The sequence below is a fragment of the Littorina saxatilis genome, linkage group LG1, assembly GCF_037325665.1.
Source record: "Littorina saxatilis isolate snail1 linkage group LG1, US_GU_Lsax_2.0, whole genome shotgun sequence".
In the NCBI taxonomy this organism is placed as follows: Eukaryota; Metazoa; Mollusca; class Gastropoda; order Littorinimorpha; family Littorinidae; genus Littorina; species Littorina saxatilis.
Window position 1 is genome coordinate 31,816,740 of NC_090245.1, and position 21,833 is coordinate 31,838,572.

The following is a 21,833-nucleotide window of genomic DNA, read 5'->3' on the forward strand; positions in this document are numbered from 1 at the left end:
AAATAGGCCGGGATCCATGGGCCGCCAAAGGTGGGTTGTAGGGGCAATTAATTTGGGGCATTTTTGAAGGGTATGAGGAGGCCTCTCCTGGTAGGAAATTTAATTATTTTTGGATAATGTAGATTGATCAGGACTTGCATACTAAGTCTATATAAAGTGATCTTTTCATCCAGAGTGAAAATTAGACTTTTACTTCACACACACATTCCCTCTCACAGTGATAGTATTTTTTTTTCCTCTGAGGTTATTTTTCTTCCTCGGAAAAACAATCAGGTTTCCTCTGATATTCGTGGATCCAAGGAAAATTCCCCAGCCTGAAAAATGAAGGAGCTATATCCCTTCTCCACATGAAACAGAACAGTTGCTTCCCTTGAGCTGTGCCCTTACTCTTTCCACATGCAAATCAGTCTCGCTAGGCAATGTCAGTATGTGACAGGGTGTCCCAGTAGTCCCCCTTCGTCACAGCAGTTATACTTTGCAGTTGTCTGTCTGCCTTGAAGCACTGAGCGATTTCTAGCTCAAAAGTTCAATGACTGCCGGTGAAACACTGTTTGGGACAGCTGGGTCTCACTGCTCTTGTCTCCTTGTATGCTTGTGCAAACCTTTGTGTTCAGCAAAGCAGATCTTTATAGGGCTAAACAAATTAATTCAAACTCACTTCTGTTTGACTGGCTTAGCCTTCAAAGGTTAGTTGAGAGTTTCGTACAATTGGTTATATTTACAGCAGCTGACAAATGTGGCTGTTGCGCGATGTCAACTAATAGACTAGCTTGAAGATAAAAGTCTCTTGTTCATTTCAATGCTTGTTAGAGTACTCCCCGGTTAACGTCACTACCGTTTAAGGTCTGACCTCTGATAACATCAATCAGGGTGTTGGTCCCGACCTAAAGCCTTCTTTGTATGACTAAGAAAACCTCGCTTAGCGTGACCTCGGATACGGGAACACCTCTTTTTAGGTGACCCCCGTTCTGGTCTCTAAATGCAGAAGACTACCGCTTAAAGATCAAGCGAAACTGAAACGGAAAAAAATCTCCCAATTTTTGCGGCCTTGACAGAGGTTTTTTTTCCATATGACGTCAAAAGAGAAGTGACGCACAAATGTAAACGTCATCAGATTATTTGGCCCGATTATTTTACCCCAAAGAGGATGAGGATGAGGAAATCTTTCGCAAATAAAACTTGGAAAATAGTTCCCGCCAAAAAAGTCGCTGAACCAATCAAAATTGCCAACGGAAACCACTTTGACAGAGTGAGACCCGTGGATGATGACAGATGTAACTGCAGTGTGCCCGCTCCCCTTCTGCAGAGGTGCATGAGGCTAGAATTGACCTCATGTTGTAATGAATGCCATAAGCGATATTTGAGTAGTGCCAATTTTAGGCCAAAATAAAAGACATTGTTGAAGATTTGAGATATTTGGAAGCTCTCTCTCTCTCTCTCTCTCTCTCTCTCTCTCTCTCTCTCTCTCTCTCTCTCTCTCTCTCTCTCTCTCTTTCGTTCCCCCTCTCTCTCTTCTCTCATGGTCTCTGTTTCTGTCTGGTCTGTCTGTCTCTCTCTCACTCTCAGTCTCCGACCCCTCTCCTCTCTCTCTTTCTCTCTATCTTTGCCCCTCTGGCCATCTCTCTCTCTTCTATCATGTCTCTTTCTCTCTCTCAGCCTCCAATCTCTCTCTCTCTCTCTCTTCCTTTCAATTTCCTCCTCCCCCCCCCCCCCTACTCTCTCTCTCTCTCGATCTCCCTCTTTTTAACTCTATGTCTCTCTCTTCGTCTGCTCTCTTTATCTCTGTCTGTCATGATCAGTTTGTCTGTGTCTCTCTTCTCTTTCTATGTCTGTCTGTCTTACCTCACCTCCTCTCTCTCTCTCTCTCTCTCTCTCTCTCTCTCTCTCTCTCTCTCTCTCTCTCTCTCTCTCTCTCTCTCTCTCTCTCTCCCTCCCTCTCTCTCTCTCTCGCAGCTGATGGTCTCTGTGTCAGTGTCATTATGTATGTCAGTGTGTGTCTCTCTCTGGATCTGCCCATTATTACGTCATTGACTTTCAATTGGCGGGAAGTCTTTTATGAGGCCTCAAACTAAACTCTGATCTCCTCGGATAAGATCAATTTTTTCTTCTGAAATTGATCTTATCCGAGGATCGGTTAACGTGCCCCTCGGATAAGATCACGATTTTTTTTTGGTCCCAAGGGGGGTCACCTTATCCGAGGAGTACTGTATTCTCTCAGGTGCCAGGAGACTGGTTCCGCATAACTCTCACTTACTCTATTACACATGTCATATGCATATAGAGCACTTACTTCCCTTGTTTATCAAATACTTATAGAAGTTTCTTACCCTTCCTCCTCCTGCTCTTCTGTCCCGGGAAGCGTGACTCGTCGGCACTGGTGTAGCCGTTCTTCAGCAGGTTGTGCAGTTGCTCGTCCTGTTTGTTGGACCTCACAAAGTTCTCCGTCTGGCAACACACACACACACAATCTCATCAGTTCAAGCATAACTAGGAGTAACGTTACTGTCAGTCTTATCGCAGTGAAGACACTTCAAACCACTTATTTCTGCTCACATGCTTTAGCTGAGTTCAGTCCCCACAGAATCATGCCAGCAGCCTTTGCCTACCAAAATAGCTTTAAGAGACATGAAAAATCCAACAACCAACCAACCAACCTTTGCCAACCACTGTACATGCTTGATGCATTACCCAGCCTCTAGGTGTTAGTTGGGATATTCCTGTGTCTACATTTTAGTGCCATGAATCTTAATTATGAAATTTCCCAGTTCCAAGTCTAATTTCAGTGAAGATACCAGCCTTCATCATGCAGTAAGGGGCAGATCGATGAAGCACTACATTCTAGAAGAGGTATTAATCTCCCCTTACCTTGTTTTCCCTATTTTCCAACGCAATTCCACCAAAACCTTGTGTCTGCAATGCAATTCCTCTTGTAACTATATATGATACCATTACTACATTTCACTGCAATTGTATCCCCTGAAACTATAAATAATGTTTACAACACCCCCAAGATCAGACCAATTAGTATGTTTTACACATTTAAAAAAACCACCAAAAAAAACAAAAAAACCCACAGTTACTACAAAATCTTCCATAATAATAACCAGCATCTTCAACCCCCCCCCCTCCCCCCCCCCTTCCCCCCCCCCCCCCCAAAGCTCAATCTTCCAGCACCCTACCCCCTCTGTCCTGTCACAGGCAAATCCTCTCCTCTCCTCTCCTCTCCTCTCCTCTCCTCTCGACTCTCCTCACCTCTTCTCTCCTCTCCTCTCCTCTCCTCTCCTCTCCTCTCGACTCTCCTCACCTCTCCTCTCCTCTCCTCTCCTCTCCTCTCCTCTCCTCTCCTCTCCTCTCGACTCTCCTCTCCTCTCCTCTCCTCTCCTCTCCTCTCCCAACTCCCCACAAACTTAAATTCTTCTTACCTCATTGATCATCTTTCCGCGTGTCTTCTTCCTCTCGCGCTGGTTGGCTTTCTTCTCAATCATGTGTAGCACCTTGTCGCGGGTTGTGCGGTACTCCAAGGCAAACTCGCTCACCACCTTGCAGAACTGGTTGATCTTCATGTCCTTGGCTTCGTGCATGGGTAAGCCCATGTACAGCAGCAGTTTGCGGTACCTGGTACAAGCAAAGAGTTTAGTAACAGAGAAGCATTAAGTTTTCTGCTACCTACAGTGTGATAGTCTAACCCCTGTGATCATTTAAGAAAATAAAGAACCTCAAACTTCAGCGAGGCACGTACACACATTATTGTTTGATAACAAAACAAGCGCACACAATACATACAGTGTGCCATACCTGATACTATTAAAAATCTAATCTTGAACTCAAATTCGAACTAAACTTTCTAATACATGTAGCTAAGAACAGTACTACAGGGTTCACTCTGGGCATTCCCTGTACCCAGCCCTTGCTATAAAATGAAGACACATAATGGCAAAACAGCGAAAAACTAACAACATATATATATATATATTCCAATTGTTGAATTTAAGAAACACATCATGAAGGCACCTCAAACTGGCATTTTTGCACAGAATGAGCACAGCGACTACAAAGCAGTTAAACCTTGAAAATAATCGAACTGATTTACCTGTTCCAGACACGTCTGTGGATGATTTGCAACAACATGATTCTCTCTGCTGCATCAGCCAAGAACAGTGACATCCTGAAACACACGGCAGAGAAGACACTTGAAGCATGCCTCAGGTCTAGCTATAGGTGGGTACATGTTTTGTATTCCTTCAGTCTCGATCCATTCTTGATGTCAATTTGATCAAATCAAGGTGGCCAAAGCTGGCCCATAATGATGTACAAATAAGACAGTGTACACTGATGTACTTGACTAAAAAACTCAATGATTCACTGATTAATGCAAATTTTACTGAAACATCTTTCTTTCTTTCTTTCTTTCTTTATTTGGTGTTTAACGTCGTTTTCAACCATTCAAGGTTATATCGCGACGGGGAAAGGGGGGAGATGGGATAGGGGAAAGGGGGGAGATGGGATAGAGCCACTTGTTAATTGTTTCTTGTTCACAAAAGCACTAATCAAAAAATTGCTCCAGGGGCTTGCAACGTAGTACAATATATGACCTTACTGGGAGAATGCAAGTTTCCAGTACAAAGGACTTAACATTTCTTACATACTGCTTGACTAAAATCTTTACAAACATTGACTATATTCTATACAAGAAACACTTAACAAGGGTAAAAGGAGAAACAGAACCGTTAGTCGCCTCTTACGACATGCTGGGTAGCATCGGGTAAATTCTTTCTCGTCCCAACCAATATGGGACTCCCCCTAACCCGCGGGGGGTCTGAAACATCTTGCTAGAATGATTGTAATCCACCTTTTATAAAACATTCTCCTCAGTTTGTATACAGTCCAATCAGGGTTTTTTTTCAAAACAAAAGGCACCAGTATAGAAATAAACAAAACAAAACCCCAACTGAATCCAACTCTTATTTTTCTGTTCACTCACTTTCCCTTGAGGTCTGTGGAGCTACCGTCGTGCTTCAAGATTGCACGTAAATGATCCCAGGATGCCTTGCATTCGTACTCCATCTTGTCCAGCTTCTTGGTCGTCTCCTCCCAGTCAATCTGCAGATAAGAATAGAAACTATGCTTCAGACTCGGAACCTTCTATCAACAAACCCATGCTCCTTGCAACGTTTTATTTTTAGCGAGAATTCCCATTTCTCTTCACTATACCATCAATTGTTTTCTAATTGAAAGTTCCTGTTCCTGATATTGGATAAAGTCTTCATTCTTTCATCATAAACCTCTGGAAAAAAAACAATGAGAGCTTCTTTTTTTTTTTCTTCCTTGAAGTTTAGTACATTCTTCTAAACTTTTTTTTTTAATTTGAGGTTGAAAAAATCCCAAAACAGATCGACTGCCAATGTTCCAAAGTTCAGAATCTAATTACGTTCCAATTACCTACCATTCTTGGTTTTTGATTTTGAGGTTAACGTTTTCTTCCTTGCTTACCCTGGAGCAGCGTGTGATGGGGCCAATCTCGGAGTAGAGGTCTGTGGTGTCTTTGAACTGCTCGATGATCATGGTACACAGGTGGTACAGCAAGGAGTGCTTGTGGACCGTGTCCTTCACCTCTGGTACTCGCTGCAGGAACGATATGCTGAACGCCCTTGCCTGCAAACATGAAAACCTTATTGAAAAAAATCTTTACTGTGCATTCTGCAGATCTGCAAACCCTTATAAAGCCTCAAGTGTAACAATTTAGATTTTTTGTTTTAATTTTCAGTGTAGCAAATGGTGTATAGCAATGTCTAAAATGTATTCCCACATCCGCATCTACCCCATCTCGCTCAAGAGTATACATTTTGACAAAGTTTATTTAGAAAGCAGAAACATGAGAATGTCCATTAAAGAGTGTCTTCAGTTTGTCTTTTCAGTGTAGACAATGTTTTATTGCCCATATTCTGACCGCTACACAGAGTGAGAAGCAGAAATGTATTCCAGGACTCATAAAAAATGGGAACTGTTGTATGCTTGCGATTATTTGTTTGAGCATAGCAATTTAAAGCTTGGCGTAAAAGCGTAGCTTTTTATTTGTCTTAAAACGTAGCATGCTACAAGGCATGACTGAAAGCTCCGTGCACCTTGAAGTGTCAAGGTCAGTAACTTTAAAGCAAAGTTTCATAATGTACTTTGAAAGTACAGATACTGTGCAACACCGTAGGCTAAGGAGATATAGAGGGAGATTTGGAGAGGTGAGGTGAGAGACAGACACAGAGAAAAAGAGAAAGAATAACTATGGAAATCAGTTGGATCGCATGAACAAACGGCCGTAGATTCTTACAGAAGTGCCATTGAGGAAGTTTCCGATGGCCAGGACAGCAGACAGGATGCAGCGGAAGGTCTTGTTGGAGTGCAGTTCTTCCAGGCCCTTCTTCAGGTCCATCAAGGGCTCTGCCACTTCCTGCACACAGCACAACGTCACTCACATTAACACTTGACTATATATGTCTGAAAAAATTGTTGACCGTTCATAAACTCACCTCACACGTACTTGTTAACAACAAGTCATGATCAAGTTGCAGTGTAGTTTTTACTCAGCAGTACATGACTTGACAATGGACAGTACGTGTTTAACTTAATATCTCAATTGCCTAGTGGATAAGACGCTGGCCCTGGTGGGTTAAGGATGGAGATTTTTTCGATCTCCCAGGTCAATTTATGTGCAGACCTGCTAGTGCCTTATCCCCTTTCGTGTGTACACGCAAGCACAATACCAAATACGCATGGACAAATCATGTAATTCATGTCACGAGTTTGGCGAGTTAAAAAAACACAAAAATACAAAGCATGCATCCTCCGAAATCGGCGCATGGCTGCCTGAATGGCAGGGTTAAAAACAGTTGTCCACATAAAAAACCATTTGTGCAAAATCATGAGTGAATCTGGGAGTTTCAGCCAATGACCGAAGAAGAAGAAGAGCTTATCACCCAACTCCTTATTCCCAGCCCCAGCCCCCCCCCCAAAACAAACAAAAAATCGTGAATGTGTATCCGAGTGAACACCAGGAACACATACTCTCCATTCTCTATAAGGCCAAAAAAAAAAAGGTCTGTTTACGGTAACCCGACCGACCCTAGTTTTTAGGCCCAACCCTAATCTTTTTTTTGGATCGTCTGAAAAAAAAAAAAAAAACGCATCCAAAATAGAGCTGTTTGCGCTCAAACAGCAGACAGAAGGGAGGTAAGCTCAAAGTACTGTTTATAGTTATGTTGGGCAAAAACAGGGATTGATGAGAAGAAATGAACTGTGAAACATCATAGAGAGGGGAGAGAAAAAAAAAAAAGAAAAAAAAAAAAAAAAAAGCCGACCTACCGACCCTATTTTTTCACCCTATGTTACCGTAAACAGACCTATTTTTTTTTTGGCCTAATCAAAACCTCCTTCAGACATATTGGTAAAAAAAACCCACCATTCTCGGCATGCAATGCTGTCACTCCAAATACAGCAAAATACAAAATAAATCCCCTCCCTTTCAAATCAGCGCATTGTAGACAATTTCACTCCAACACAAAACCTATTGACATTATACACACCAGGAAAGCCATTAACGCAGCTCACCTGTTCCAGCGTCTCATAGTCCAGCTTGAAGAGCCAGAGATGGAGACGCGCCTCCAGCTCAAAGACAGAGCTGAGGGTGAGCAGGAACTGTTCGGCGGTGCCCAGGGGGATGTCGGGGTTGGCCATCTGCGCCTCTAAGATCTTGGCCTTCTCCTCTTCTGTCGGGATCATCGTCTGCAGGATTTTCTGAGGACAAATACACATAACAAGATGAATTGATGTGCAGTGGTTTATATATTTGCTTTGTGATACTAATAATGCTCTGAAATGCCAGAGCTGAAAGTATCAATGTGTTTGTTTCCTAAATAGAAGTTTGCGCAGCTGTCTGTCCACTAGCTGCTCACTCAGAGCACATACACATGATAGTCATGCTTTCTCCTACCTCTGCTTACAGAAAAGGTTTCAACAAAACAAGAGAATGTTTCAGAAGTTCTGAGTAAATCTCAAACACTCACACTTATAAAATATATATAATGCAGGAAAGACTGATTCAAGCTTTGAAGCATTATGTTTGTGTTTGTTTGTTCGTTCATGGGCTGAAACTCCGACGGCTTTTACGTGTATGACCGTTTTTACCCCGCCATTTAGGCAGCCATACACCGCTTTCGGAGGAAGCATGCTGGGTATTTTCGTGTTACCCACCGAACTCTGACATGGATTACAGGATCTTTTTCATGCGCACTTGGTCTTGTGCTTGCGTGTACACACGGGGGTGTTCGGACACCGAGGAGAGTCTGCACACAAAGTTGACTCTGAGAAATAAATCTCTCGCCGAACGTGGGGACGAACTCACGCTGACAGCGGCCAACTGGATACAAATCCAGCGCGCTACCGACTGAGCTACATCCCCGCCCTTTGAAGCATATAATTTCTTCCTCCGCTTTCGTGAATTTTGTTGTACTTTCAACATATAAGCACACCAACTTATTCACCATTTTACCCTTAGTCTCAAGTTTGACTAGAAGGATGACTTATAGCTGTTAGTCTGTAGTGCAAAGGAAAATCAGAAAAGACTGAAACAATTTTGGACCAAAATGCATGGCCAGACAATAATTAGGACAAGAACAGTTCATCCCTCTTCCTTTGATGAAATAACTCACTTCTTACTGGGCCATTAATGCCCACTTTAAAGTCAGACGGATTTCACACCGTGACTCAAACTGACCTCAATACCCTCTTTGTTCATGATGGAGGTGTCCATTTTTAAGATGGCTGCCTTGATGGTGCGAGGAGGCGGCAGGACGGTGAGACCAATGTTGATGGCATTGGATCGTTTTGTGTCCAACACCGTGATCTCTTTCTTGCCACTAGTGTCTTGAAGCTGTCACAATCAAGAACAACGTCAGGCATGCTACGATCATGAAGAAAATGGAGAATGTGGAAATGGACAAGCATATGAAAGATGAGTCGTGGGTACTTATATAAAGGGTTATATTATTTGGGCGAGCTGTGGTGAATTGGGCAAGGGTGCATAAATTCAGGGCAGAAAGAAAAGAAATAGTGGGCAGAAAGAAACAATAAGGTGGTTGGATATACAGCAGGAGAGGGCTGAATTCTTGTGCTAAAGAAGCGATCGAGTAAAGGGAAATCTGTGCACAGTTGCTTTATTCAGATGAGCTGATTATCCACTGGATGGGTGAAGTTTTAGAACAAGAGAAATATACCACAGGCAGGAATGAGGTTAAATTATGTGCACATTTTACTTCAAGTGTAATAGGGGGTAAACAATCGACAATTACAAGTTGGGGAGGGGGAAGAGGTGGTGTTTGTGGGGGAGGAGTGTCTATCAAAAAACAGAAATTTGATTGGGAGAGAGTAAGACACTTTGGGGTCAGAGTACAGCACTATAATTGGGTCAAAAATCAATTTGAGGCTAGCTACGGTACTGTCTCACACATTCAGATCAGGTACAGCAATTCTGGTTCAAGTAATTGCGATACTGCAGGGTCACATAATCATGATTTTGCATCATTGAGCAGCCACTTTGGGGTGAAGGTAAACATTTTTGGTGCGGGTAAGACACAGGGTCAGGGTATATGATAGATTAAGGCGAGAGTGACACACTTTGGGATGCGAGTATAATTAAGACATATGGGTCAGGCAGGGTAATATGACAGATCTGGGTGAGAATGAGACAATTCTGGGCAACTGCATGGGTAAGACACTTTTGGTGAGGGTAGGACTATCATCAGTCAAAGTATTTAGATACATTGATGTAAGGTAGGACAATTCTGACTCAGGGAAAAACAACTTGAGGTCAGTGCAATGCAATTATGGACTGATTAGGACAGACACACTTCTGGTTCCAGAGGTTTGAAGGGGAAAAGGGGTAGGTTGGGTCTGGAAGGGGTAGGATTAGACACTTAGAGAGTATGAAGAGGTGAGTCTTTTCTTCAGGTATGTATGTGCTCCAAACCTGCAAAGGAATGTCACAAAATCACTAGGAGTAGGAGTGCAAGCGGGGAAAAAGCATGCATGCAAATACAAGTGTGCATACAAAATGCAACCAAGAACAAAATAAAATAAATAAATTGGAATTATTTCTGAGGAGAGGATTCCAGCATTATATGTGTGTGTGAAAGTGAACTGAAATGAAAAAAAAATAACAGTTTTCTGGAATTAAGCAAAACAAGTAAATTATTCCATTCTGTTTTGATGTTAAAAGATATAAATGATCAAGAAAAATGTGTGCACTTTAAAATCACCCAACTGCCAAAATAATAAGGAAAGTATGCTACCAACTACAGGAAAAACCAGTGAAAGAAAAGTCTGTCCAAAAAAAAGAAAACTTTGCAGATTTTATAGACTGAATTCCATCTCAAAATAAAACGGGCAAAAGTGTCAAAAAGCATTTCAAACAAAACACTGAAAGCAAAGACAAGAAGTGCACACTAATACGAAGGTACAGGATATAACATATTTCAGAACAATAAGTAGCAAAGTCGATCCCAAAAGATTTTAAACAAATTAAACGAAAATATGCAAGCCAATATATTTGCTGTTAATTTGCCTTAAAAGAATGACAGTTACAGGAAAACAACAACATTTAAACATCTATAAAAGTATCACCACAAAAAGCTTACTTCTTGCAACAAACACACAGATTATATCATAGCTTATTCAGACCAAACGCCTCATAGACCTGTGCTAAATCAGAACTTAAAACATATTTTCCTGTTTTATAGTTCTAAAATTGTTCAAGACACAGATAGAGCTGAATGGTTGAGAATTATTATAAACCCATTGAACTCTGTGTACAGTGCATCCCTCTGAACATAATCCTCAACCTTTTGCAAGGCAAAATACACATGAAGACCATTTTTGAAACATTCATTACTTCTAAACGTTGAACATTCCTCAGTTACATCAAAGAGGAAAACGAACGCAACACGTTTTCCTTTGGTCGTTCTTATCACTTTATTGCAGTCTTTATTTTTTGTGTCTGCTTTTACTTTGTTTTCAGTGAGTTTTTATACATAAACAGAAAACAAGAATTATGTTTAGAAGGTGCATGCACACAAGTCAGTTACATTACTCAATTCTATGTCACCACAACAAAACATTCATTTTGGCCCAAAACACCTGAAGCCTTTTCTTTCTTAACGCCTTCTTCTTCTCCAGCATTCTCTTTGTTATATATATGGCCTTCTTTCTTTTCACACTTTCTCTTTGTTCTGTCTTCTTATCTTTCTTCCGTAACTCTAATATACATTTATGAGCAACACAAGTCTTACCACTTCCTGTAAGATTAGGATGTTGCGAACAACATCACATGCAAGTTAGGCGCCACGTCACGAGTTGCCAAGTCAACGCCATGGAGAAAAAAAGAAGAAAAAGCACAAAAAAGAATTAACATTCTACTCATAGCCGCAGTTGGTACTGGTATGTCCACCGGCATTTGTACTGGATGAAGAATACAGTGAAACCCCCTTCTAAGACGGCCAAAATTTCAGAAGATTAGCTAAGTGGTCTTCGCACGGGGTTGTGCAATAAAGGTTTGTCGTGGTATTTTCTTAACCGACCGGACATTGTCCACTTTCAAAAAAGTCTGTGAAAATGTAATGTAATTGATTACACTGAAAATTAGCCAGCACAGAAAAAGAATTACAGCAACAATTAAAATCACCATAAAAGCTTTCCACCACCGCAATATTGCTGAATGATTAAAAAGCGTAAAGGTCTATGAAAAGACCCAAAGGCTACACCGGGCAATCCACACATAGAATATGAATCCAAATGTCAAACTCAACACCAAAATCAAAGGGTACACATACCAAAATTTAATAAAAAGATTTGAAAAGTGATCTTAGCAGCAGACATATGACACATAAGGCTCTATAGCAGGAATGGTGAAGAGAAATTGGTGAAGAAAGTTTAAACATTGAAAAAGTGGGGAAAATTGACCAAAAAAAGCTTTGACAGAGATTCATTGCTAGCCCATTTTATAGTTGACCTGAAAAATAAAAAAATGTTATGGAACTTCTATATCACAACAAATACAAATCATATTAAAAAGTGTGCAACGTGATCAACATCTACTTCATCTACTTCTACGAACGACACTGCAACATTTGCTGTCGGCTTAATAGTCACTGACATTCAATAGACTAAGACTGAAAGTTAAAAATACCTGAAACAATAAATATCACTGATATAGCTTGACAACACAATAAATCTCCCGAAAACATTCATTCTCTAACAATAGATATCTGAATCTCCTGCCACCTGACGCGTAAATAAAACAGTAAGTTTCTTCTGCCTCAGAAGTGAAAGTAATTCAGGTTTAAGTAACGTACATGTACCTGTTAAATGACTGACACTGATATCCCATTTAAATAGTTTCATTAGTTCCTGATCACATTCTTCTATGGCTAAAATTACTAATCTGCAAAACATGCAATTATTTCCACTGATTTTTGACATTATACTGTCACTTCTCAATCAAGACACTGAAAGCAATCAAAAAGTCGTCTCATTCACAAACGCTCAGGTTAATCGTTCCATCTACAACAACATTGTTTTTTTAATACTGAACCGAGAGCTTACTTTGCTAAACCCTCCAAACTGAAGTGCGAAAGTGACCGCTATTTCTGGTTAGGCCAAAAAAAAAATAGGTCTGTTTACGGTAACATAGGCCAAAAAAATAGGGTCGGTAGGTCGGGATTTTATTTTGTTTTTTTCAAAAACCATATTTTTACGTTATTTTGCAAAATAACCAAAAGATTTTTGTTTTTGTTTTGTTTGTTCCCAAATGCCAAAAAAAAAAGTCTAGGGTCACGCGAAAAAAATAGGGTCGGTCGGGTTACCGTAAACAGACTATTTTTTTTTGTTGGCCTTAACCCTTTCCATCAGGTTTTACAACTACACCCCGTATCCAAAACATTCATTGGATTTAACACTACAGCTACAAGAAAAAGCCAGACGGAGAAGCACAAAGCAAGGAAACAAGCAAACTGACCTTCTGTTTAACTTCGTTGGTGCGCGTCTCAAAGAGGTGCTCCAGTTTTTCGACATCGAGATGAACGGGCACGAGTTCCTTCCACACTAAATCCCCCTTAGTGGCGGGGTGAGGCTGCTCCACGCTCTGCAAGGGTTTCCAGTGGAGCTTCACCGTCTTCTTCTTCTTGGGCAGGTTGCTGCCGGGCGGGGGAGGCAGGTTGCAAGGGGGAGGGGCGGGTCCCATACCTGGCAGACAAGGGGGAGGGGGAGGGCCTCCCATGGGCGGGGGAGGGGGCGGGCCCATTCCCATTCCCATGGGCGGGGGTGGGGGTGGCATACCGGGCATGCCAGGAGGGGGTGGAGGAGGCATTCCCCCTAGCATGTCAAAGCTCATGGGTACGGGAGCGAACACATCAATATCTTCATCATCCTGAAGGTCGGTGAAGTCCATGTCCTTGATCTTCAGCTGTCGTTTCAGGCGGCGCTGGATTCTCTCCCACTGCATGTCACTCTCTGTCTTTTTCTCCGGTTCTGGAGGGGGCAGGGTTTCACGCGGCTCTGGATGGCTGGAGCGACTGAGACCGTCTTTGGCAGCGCCAATGAGTCCACTGGAGTCACCTGAGGGCAGCTGCATCTTGATTGGCAGCTCTCCCCGGTCCTTATTAAATGCTAAGTTCTTCACCGCATCCTTCACCGACCCTTCAATGTTCAGCTTCTCCTTCTGTATCAAAAGCAGCAATTTTAAATTTGTTTCAGTATTTCTTCAAATAAAACTGCACAGTATATGCTACACAGTGAATGCAACTAGTTTAACCGAGTAAGATTATTGTGGGGTAACAGCACACAATTTCAAAAGCAAACAGCTTAACTCAGGTACAGTGAGACCAAGTCTAGCTGCATTAAGAGATCATGTTCCATTTACGCGGGCACCATCTTTAAAGACCAGTTCGGGTTTTGTTCAAAACGATGAAGCATACTCGAACAGTTAAGACTAAGAGCATTGTATTTTCTTTCAAAACTTAAGTAATCATAGTCTAAAAATAAAACCTGGAGAAGGGTTTCTTCCTCCTCAGCCCTCATGTCCCCCCAACAACAGCCAGTCAAGGGACTGATGATGATGATGATGATGATAAAAAACGGAAGATAAAATTCCATATCACCTGTTAACAATAACAATTACTCAGTTTTCGAAAGAATGTTCAGCAATGCTCAGATCAGAACAGATTTTGAAAGAAAATAATTACAAACCTGTGACACTCTGGGCGATGCCTGTTCCTCTTCATGGTACTGATCAACCCGTGGCGACAGTCCCCCATCCTGCCTGTGATTGTGTACAGGCGGGGCTGGGGGTTCGAACCTGTCATGGTCTTTGTGTTCCTTCTGCTTCTGGGCCCAGCGCTGATTGCTGGACATGCTTCCATCGTCTTCTGGCTGTCGTCTGGGACTGTTGATGGCATTCTGTCGAGTCTCGAAGGAGTTGGGGTCGACAAGAGAGGCTTCTGCGAAACTGTGGTAGCCCGACTCATTGTAGCGCTGAGGTGGACCTTTCCCGTTACCAATGAGCCCTTCTGTTGATCAACAGATGAAGATGTGAGGGTTGAGAGGAGAATATAATATACGACGCTGCCTTTAAATGTCTAATAAGCAGGTACTTATGTGATGAACAAAAAGAAGAACAAGAAGGGCAAAGCCCATACGACTCACATGCTTGACCTTGACATGACCTTGACCTTCAGGGTCAAGGTCAAATAACTAAACCTAGCAATGACATCATACACTAAGAACTGCTTTACACATTTTTCCTACCAAAAGACATGTGACCTTGACCCAAGGTCAAGGTCATCCAAGGTCATGCAACACAAAGCTGTTAATTCAAGACATAGGAAGTACAATGGTGCTTATTGGCTCTTTCTACCATGAGATATGGTCACTTTTAGTGGTTCACTACCTTATTTTGGTCACATTTCATAAGGGTCAAAGTGACCTTGACCTTGATCATATGTGACCAAATGTGTCTCATGATGAAAGCATAACATGTGCCCCACATAATTTTTAAGTTTGAAACAGTTATCTTCCATAGTTCAGGGTCAAGGTCACTTCAAAATATGTATACAATCCAACTTTGAAGAGCTCCTGTGACCTTGACCTTGAAGGAAGGTAAACCAAACTGGTATCAAAAGATGGGGCTTACTTTGCCCTATATATCATATATAGGTGAGGTATTCAATCTCAAAAACTTCAGAGAAAATGGGAAAAATAGCTGTTTTTTAGACAACATTTATGGCCCCTGCGACCTTGACCTTGAAGCAAGGTCAAGATGCTATGTATGTTTTTTGGGGCCTTGTCATCATACACCATCTTGCCAAATTTGGTACTGATAGACTGAATAGTGTCCAAGAAATATCCAACGTTAAAGTTTTCCGGACGGCCGGCCGGCCGGACGGACGGACGGACGGACGACTCGGGTGAGTACATAGACTCACTTTTGCTTCGCATGTGAGTCAAAAACCCACAACAGACATGTCAACCGTTCTAATGATGCCAGATTCTTTAAAGGTCACGTCTGCGATTTATTCTCTCTGAGCGGTGTTGGGCATCATAATATTCATTCTCAAACAATCCACTCTTAACTATCTTCTTCAAACCTTTTTCTGAACATTTTTACAGAAAATTAAGCATGGACAAACCCTTCTGGAAACAAATACAAAAAAATCAACCCAAAAAAACAGTTAAAAAGGCATTTGCCTCTACATTAAAGTTCATCGCATCACTTATGCACTGTTTTACAAGAGAAAACATCATCTCCTCTCAAAATTATACCATCAGTGTTTCATGGCCCTAAAAGCATCTTACTCTGTCATCGACATTACATGCAGAAAATACTCGACAAAAAAAAATAGTTTCAAATTTTCCCCTCAGTATTAATGATTAAACTTGACCAAAAACTATTTACCGTTTCTTGTGCACATCAACAGAATATATATGAATACGCTAAACTATAACGCATAAAACTTTAAAATAAGGCATATTTGAAATAGTCCCACTGGAAGTAGAAACAATTAACAAGTCGCGTAAGGCGAAATTACTACATTTATTCAAGCTGTGGAACTCACAGAATGAAACTGAACGTAGTCCGCCGCTAGTGCAAAAGGCAGTGAAAGTGACGAGCCTGTTTGGCGCGGTAGCGGTTGCGCTGTGCTTCATAGCACGCTTTACTGTACCTCTCTTCGTTTTAACTTTCTGAGCGTGTTTTTAATCCAAACATATCATATCTATTTTTTTATGAAATCAGGAACCGACAAGGAATAAGATGAAATAGTTTTTAAAACGATTTTGGAAATTTAATTTTAATCATAATTTTTATATTTTTAATTTTCAGAGTTTGTTTTTAATCCGAATATAACATATTTATATGTTTTTGGAATCAGAACATGATGCTGAATAAAATAAAAGTAATTTTGGATCGTTTTATAAAAAAATAATTTTAATTACAATTTTCAGATTTTTAATGACCAAAGTCATTAATTAATTTGTAAGCCTCCATGCTGAAATTCAATACCGAAGTCCGGCCTTCGTCGAAGATTGCTTGGCCAAAATTTCAATCAATTTGATTGAAAATTGAGGGTGTGACAGTGCCGCCTCAACTTTTACAAAAAGCCGGATATGACGTCATAAAAGACATTTATCGAAAAAATGAAAAAAACGTCTGGGGATATCATACCCAGGAACTCTCATGTAAAATTTCATAAAGATCAGTCCAGTAGTTTACTCTGAATCGCTCTACACACACACACGCACAGACACACACACACACATACACCACGACCCTCGTCTCGATCCCCCCCTCTATGTTAAAACATTTAGTCAAAACTTGACTAAATGTAAAAAGAGTTCTTTTTTTTTATAAAGGATATCAAAACCACAAAGAAAACAATCCGCCCAAGATTTACACATTCATTTGGGACTGAAAGCTCTCACCTGAAGATTCTAGATCACTGGGAGAACTGGGGGTGGGGGAGGAGGACGGAGGGGGGACATGCTTCTGTAACCGCGGTGATAACACTGCCTGCAAGGGCGCCGAACTAGTGCTACTGAGAGTCCCAGGGGGAGAGGACAATGACGAGGTACTGGACGCTGTGGAGCCAAGGTCTGCTGGCGGCTCTATACCAAGTGGCCGCTGCAACGCTTTGTTCAGTTCTTGTTCTTTAATCAAAGAGCACTGTCGTTCCACTCGTGACTTTCGTTCTCGTCGCACCCGTGGACCTTCTGAGCAAGGTGAAGGTCGAGCAGGGGTCAGGTCAGGTCCAATTAAGGCAGGCAGAAGAGGGGAAAGAAAAAAGGCATCAGTCATGCTTGTTAGTGCAAAAACAGGGTAAAAGCAAAGAAAAACTCCAAGACCAAAACTTGCACGCACACACATACATAACCGAAAATATTCACTCAAAATAAAAATCACACTGATGGCAGCCCACGCAAAAACAGACTAAAATTTATGGATGCATTCATTGCAGTATGTCAAAGTAGCATCTCATAACGACTCAAATTTGGAGAACAGCAATAAGTCACAATAGCATCTGTTCACTCTCTTTTGAATTTTAAGGGGGGGGGGTGTCTGGGGGCCCTCAGACGCTGAAGGATTTGTACAATTAACAACCAAAAAAACGTCACCACAGACATTACGAATCCGGATTTCCGGCATATACCGGAAGAATCCCACCCATGATAATGATAGCTGAATAAACCCGGCTCCATCCCAACTTCCTATCCCCATCCAACCTTGCAGCCCCAAATATACTTTTGAACAATTTTTCTTCAGTCTAGTGATCATTTCCATTTCTTTGCATATTTATACTAAAAGGAGAAAGTGAAGAATGACTGTTTGCTAACTCTGAGTTTCAGATCTAAAAAAAATTCTATAAATATAAACCGGCAACTGATAAGAAATTAAAACAGTGACCGCACAAAGCACACACTATACACTGCAAATGCCACAGCAATAGATCTCTAAGTTGACTTTTTCCTGCAAAAGCGTGAGCAGAAGTTAATGACTGAATAGAACATTTGTCCAGCTCGAAGACAGAAGCTATATATTCCTCTAAACGAGAATAAAAGACAAAAAAGTACCCATCAATTATAATTCTTAACGTCAAATGTGTTAGATTAATTTAGATGTTGAAAAAATAAAATCAAGAAATGATACGAAAAGGGAACAAAATAGGCCTGGTACTTCAAAAACTAAAGCAATTATGGGTACAAAGACAAAATGGTAACTGTACTGAGAAGACTAATTGCCTTGACTTTCTTTTTATTTTAGAAAAGTGTATCAATTACTCTAACTATTAGGCTAAAATTGTACTAAGGTTTACCTGCGAACTAAGTCTAGAAGCTGCAGCTATCAAAAGAAAATAGTCACTGCAAAAAGTGACATTTTCAAACTTGTAGCTCAAGGGGAGACAGCTGTAATGTTCAAATTCAACAAAGGTCAATTAAGTAGATGTGCAACGCCAAGGCACTGCATACCCCAGCGAAAGACAAACCTCTCTGTCTCTGTCTCTGTCTCTCTCTCTCAAACACACACACACACACACACACACACACACACGAACACACACACACATACCCCAAGTTACACACGTAAACACATACACACTCACTCACACGCACTCACTCACTCTCATACACTTCACACACACAAAACACACCCCCATTCGCACATATAGACAGACGGACATATATACACACCTTTACAAACAAACACACATACACACACACATACACTTACGCACACGCACAAACACACACCCACCCACCCACTCTCTCTCTCTTTCTCTCTTATACAAACAGACACACACCCACACAAACACACACACACATGTACATACGCACGCATGTACGCACGCACACACCCACACACACACACACACACATTGACTCACACAAATCTCATACACACAAAACACACACTCATACGCACATACACGGTTGGCCTAGTGGTAAGGCGTCCGCCCCGTGATCGGGAGGTCGTGGGTTCGAACCCAGGCCGGGTCATACCTAAGACTTTAAAATTGGCAATCTAGTGGCTGCTCCGCCTGGCGTCTGGCATTATGGGGTTAGTGCTAGGACTGGTTGGTCCGGTGTCAGAATAATGTGACTGGGTGAGACACTAAGCCTGTGCTGCGACTTCTGTCTTGTGTGTGGCGCACGTTCTATGTCAAAGCAGCACCGCCCTGATATGGCCCTTCGTGGTCGGCTGGGCGTTAAGCAAACAAACAAACAAATACGCACATAGACAGTCAGACACACACACCTTTACAAACACATATACACACTCATACACACACTCATACACACACAAACATACACGCAAACTCATGCACACACACATTCACACACACACACACACTCTCTCTCTCTCTCTCACATACACACACACCCACGCACACACACCCCAAGTCACACACACATACACACACTCACTCACAAAAAACTTCATACACACAAAACACACACCCATACGCACATATGGACAGACGGACATACCCACCTTTACAAACAAACACACATACACGCACACACATACACTTATGCCCACACACACACTTACACACACACGAGTACAGACTCATGCACGCGTGCGCACACACACACACACACACACACACGCAAATACACACACACCACACACATACGAGTACAGACTCATGCACGCGTGCGCACACACACACACACACACACAAATACACACACACACACACACACACACACAAACAGTAACACTAACACATGTGCACAAAATGAACACAAACACACACACTGCGCGAGAGAGAAAAACTACAGGGAGGCATGACGTCATGATGCATTAATTGACGTCAAAGACTTTCGACCGTGACGTATTCTTCTTAGGCGAGCTTTATCCATAGACTTGGAAACTACGGAATTTCTACCCGTCCAAAACGGCCTTGGGTGGCGTTTGCTGAAAAAATGGGGGCGACTATTGCACCCACCGTATTTTTGTTAGTATGGTCCCAATTTTTGGTGAACTTCCATCTCCAACTGTAGCACGTAGCCGGGCACAACGAATCCTTCTTTATCATGTATTATTCGGTATGCACATTTCTCAAGTCGATTGCAGTATAGCGTTCACGGGATACCTCCAGCTTCGCTGGGATAAACATGTGAAACGTATTCAACCCACAAAATGGAAGAGCTCTCAACCACAGGTGTTCATTCAGTTTGTGTTCTCAGTAAGTCTCTAGTGAGAGCATTTTAATATGTTCCACCTGTGAAAACTAATGTGTGTTGCAGGGGTGGGGGGGGGGGGGGGTTCTGTCAGAGACTCTGATATGCTCTTCAAGTTAATTTTTTGGGTGATCAAATGTAGCGGAACCTGAACTTCACCAACAACTTCTACAGATTTCGTGAAGCTTCAATTCTGCAACTGTCAAGTACTTAAAAACATCTTCAAAAGTCTAATTGGGACAACCTGGAATAACAAACATCACATGTGAGTGAAGTCAGTCAAACTGGGTCGATCAATACCCAATGTTGACACATTTGTTAAAGCTTACAAAGTTTTAACTCCATCTATAAAATGCCTGCCTAAAAGAAATCTCACCTGTACTAAAGATCAATTAGAATGGATTATTGACATGAAAGAACTGTTCAAATTTCTGTGAAAAGTCTGCAGGTTACTTGGTCCACACAAAAACCACAACACACAGCATTAGTCACAAGCGAAAAAAGATGTAGATGGCAGGAAAACTCAAATCATCTGGGGAAGTGGGGGAAAACGGGACAGAAGTGAGGTTACCATCTTCATCAAGAAGAGTTATTTCTTCTTCTTCTGTGCAAGCGTTATAGTCTTCTTCAAAAACCGCTTGGCTCGACTCATCCGCCACAGAGACGGATGTGTTGTCGTCTTCTTCCACCTCTTCCACTTCTCTCACCTCTTCCACTTCAATAAACCCTGTTAAACAGCATCACCTTTGGGTGTAAGACTTAACAATTCTGCCATTTCTAACACTACAGCAATATTTGTTTTTCTTGCACGCCTCTCTGTTGCTGTCTTATACCCCCAGACCTGAAATAAGTTTTACACACTAGAACACTACATTTATTCAGTCAACAGAAATTGGGATATATCTGAGAAAGTCTGAACCTGACCCACGAGAAATTAAGATAGGCCTAAGAATTTCTTGTTCTGAATTTTTAAAAAAAAAATCCCTCCAAGGAACTCCTGGAGCTAAAAAAAAAAATTAAAAAAATAAAATTAAACAGTCTGATTTAAGTCAAAGTCAAGATTCTCAATTGCAGTCCTCTCTGTTACCCCCCCACCCCCTCCCCATCCCATACCCCCCTTCCTCTCACCATCAACCCCATCTCCATCTTAAATAAGGCTTGGAAGTAACTGTTCAGCTTTATTTTTAACACAAACCTAAGCAGTTACGCATGCTAAGCAAAAGTTTTCCCCAAACAAAAGAAAACCAAACCTGCCATAACACAAAATAGCCATTCAAAATGTCAATCAAGACCAGAAACAAAGCCATTCATAACTCAAACCAAACTGCAACTAATCAAAATTAACAAAATAACACCAACACTTTCATCCAGCTCAACTCAAGTCTGTCATGAACGCCAGCAGAAATAGTGCTAGTGGTACCTGCGATAAAAGAACACCCTAGGGGCCAGCCAAAAGTGTCCCTGCATTGCAGGTGGCCTCTCAGAGCAGGTATAGTTTGGTCAAGATAATAGTCAAAGGGACAACGGAAGAAGTCCTCTCATGGGAGGTGTCCTCT

At 41.6% G+C, this 21,833-nt stretch overlaps 1 protein-coding gene across 16 annotated transcripts in view; it reads right to left on the bottom strand.

Moving 5' to 3' along the window:
- The window catches only part of LOC138966930 (FH1/FH2 domain-containing protein 3-like), a 172,747-nt gene that overhangs the window by 13,681 nt on the left and 137,233 nt on the right, over positions 1 to 21,833 (bottom strand). For 14 of the 16 annotated variants that reach the window (XR_011455795.1, XR_011455804.1, XM_070339343.1 and 11 more), the window contains 12 exons: positions 20,849 to 21,004; positions 17,017 to 17,304; positions 14,287 to 14,606; positions 13,058 to 13,759; positions 8,765 to 8,920; positions 7,600 to 7,785; positions 6,323 to 6,442; positions 5,491 to 5,652; positions 4,982 to 5,100; positions 4,091 to 4,165; positions 3,423 to 3,615; positions 2,328 to 2,445 (listed from right to left, as the gene is read on the bottom strand). Coding sequence is in view for 14 of the 16 variants with exons in the window: in XM_070339343.1 (XP_070195444.1) it covers positions 2,328 to 2,445; positions 3,423 to 3,615; positions 4,091 to 4,165; positions 4,982 to 5,100; positions 5,491 to 5,652; positions 6,323 to 6,442; positions 7,600 to 7,785; positions 8,765 to 8,920; positions 13,058 to 13,759; positions 14,287 to 14,606; positions 17,017 to 17,304; positions 20,849 to 21,004 (2,595 nt within the window). In the remaining 2 variants the exon portion in view is untranslated. The remainder of the gene's footprint in view (positions 1 to 2,327; positions 2,446 to 3,422; positions 3,616 to 4,090; positions 4,166 to 4,981; positions 5,101 to 5,490; positions 5,653 to 6,322; positions 6,443 to 7,599; positions 7,786 to 8,764; positions 8,921 to 13,057; positions 13,760 to 14,286; positions 14,607 to 17,016; positions 17,305 to 20,848; positions 21,005 to 21,833) is intronic. The other 2 variants (XM_070339404.1, XM_070339427.1) reach the window with 2 other exon arrangements.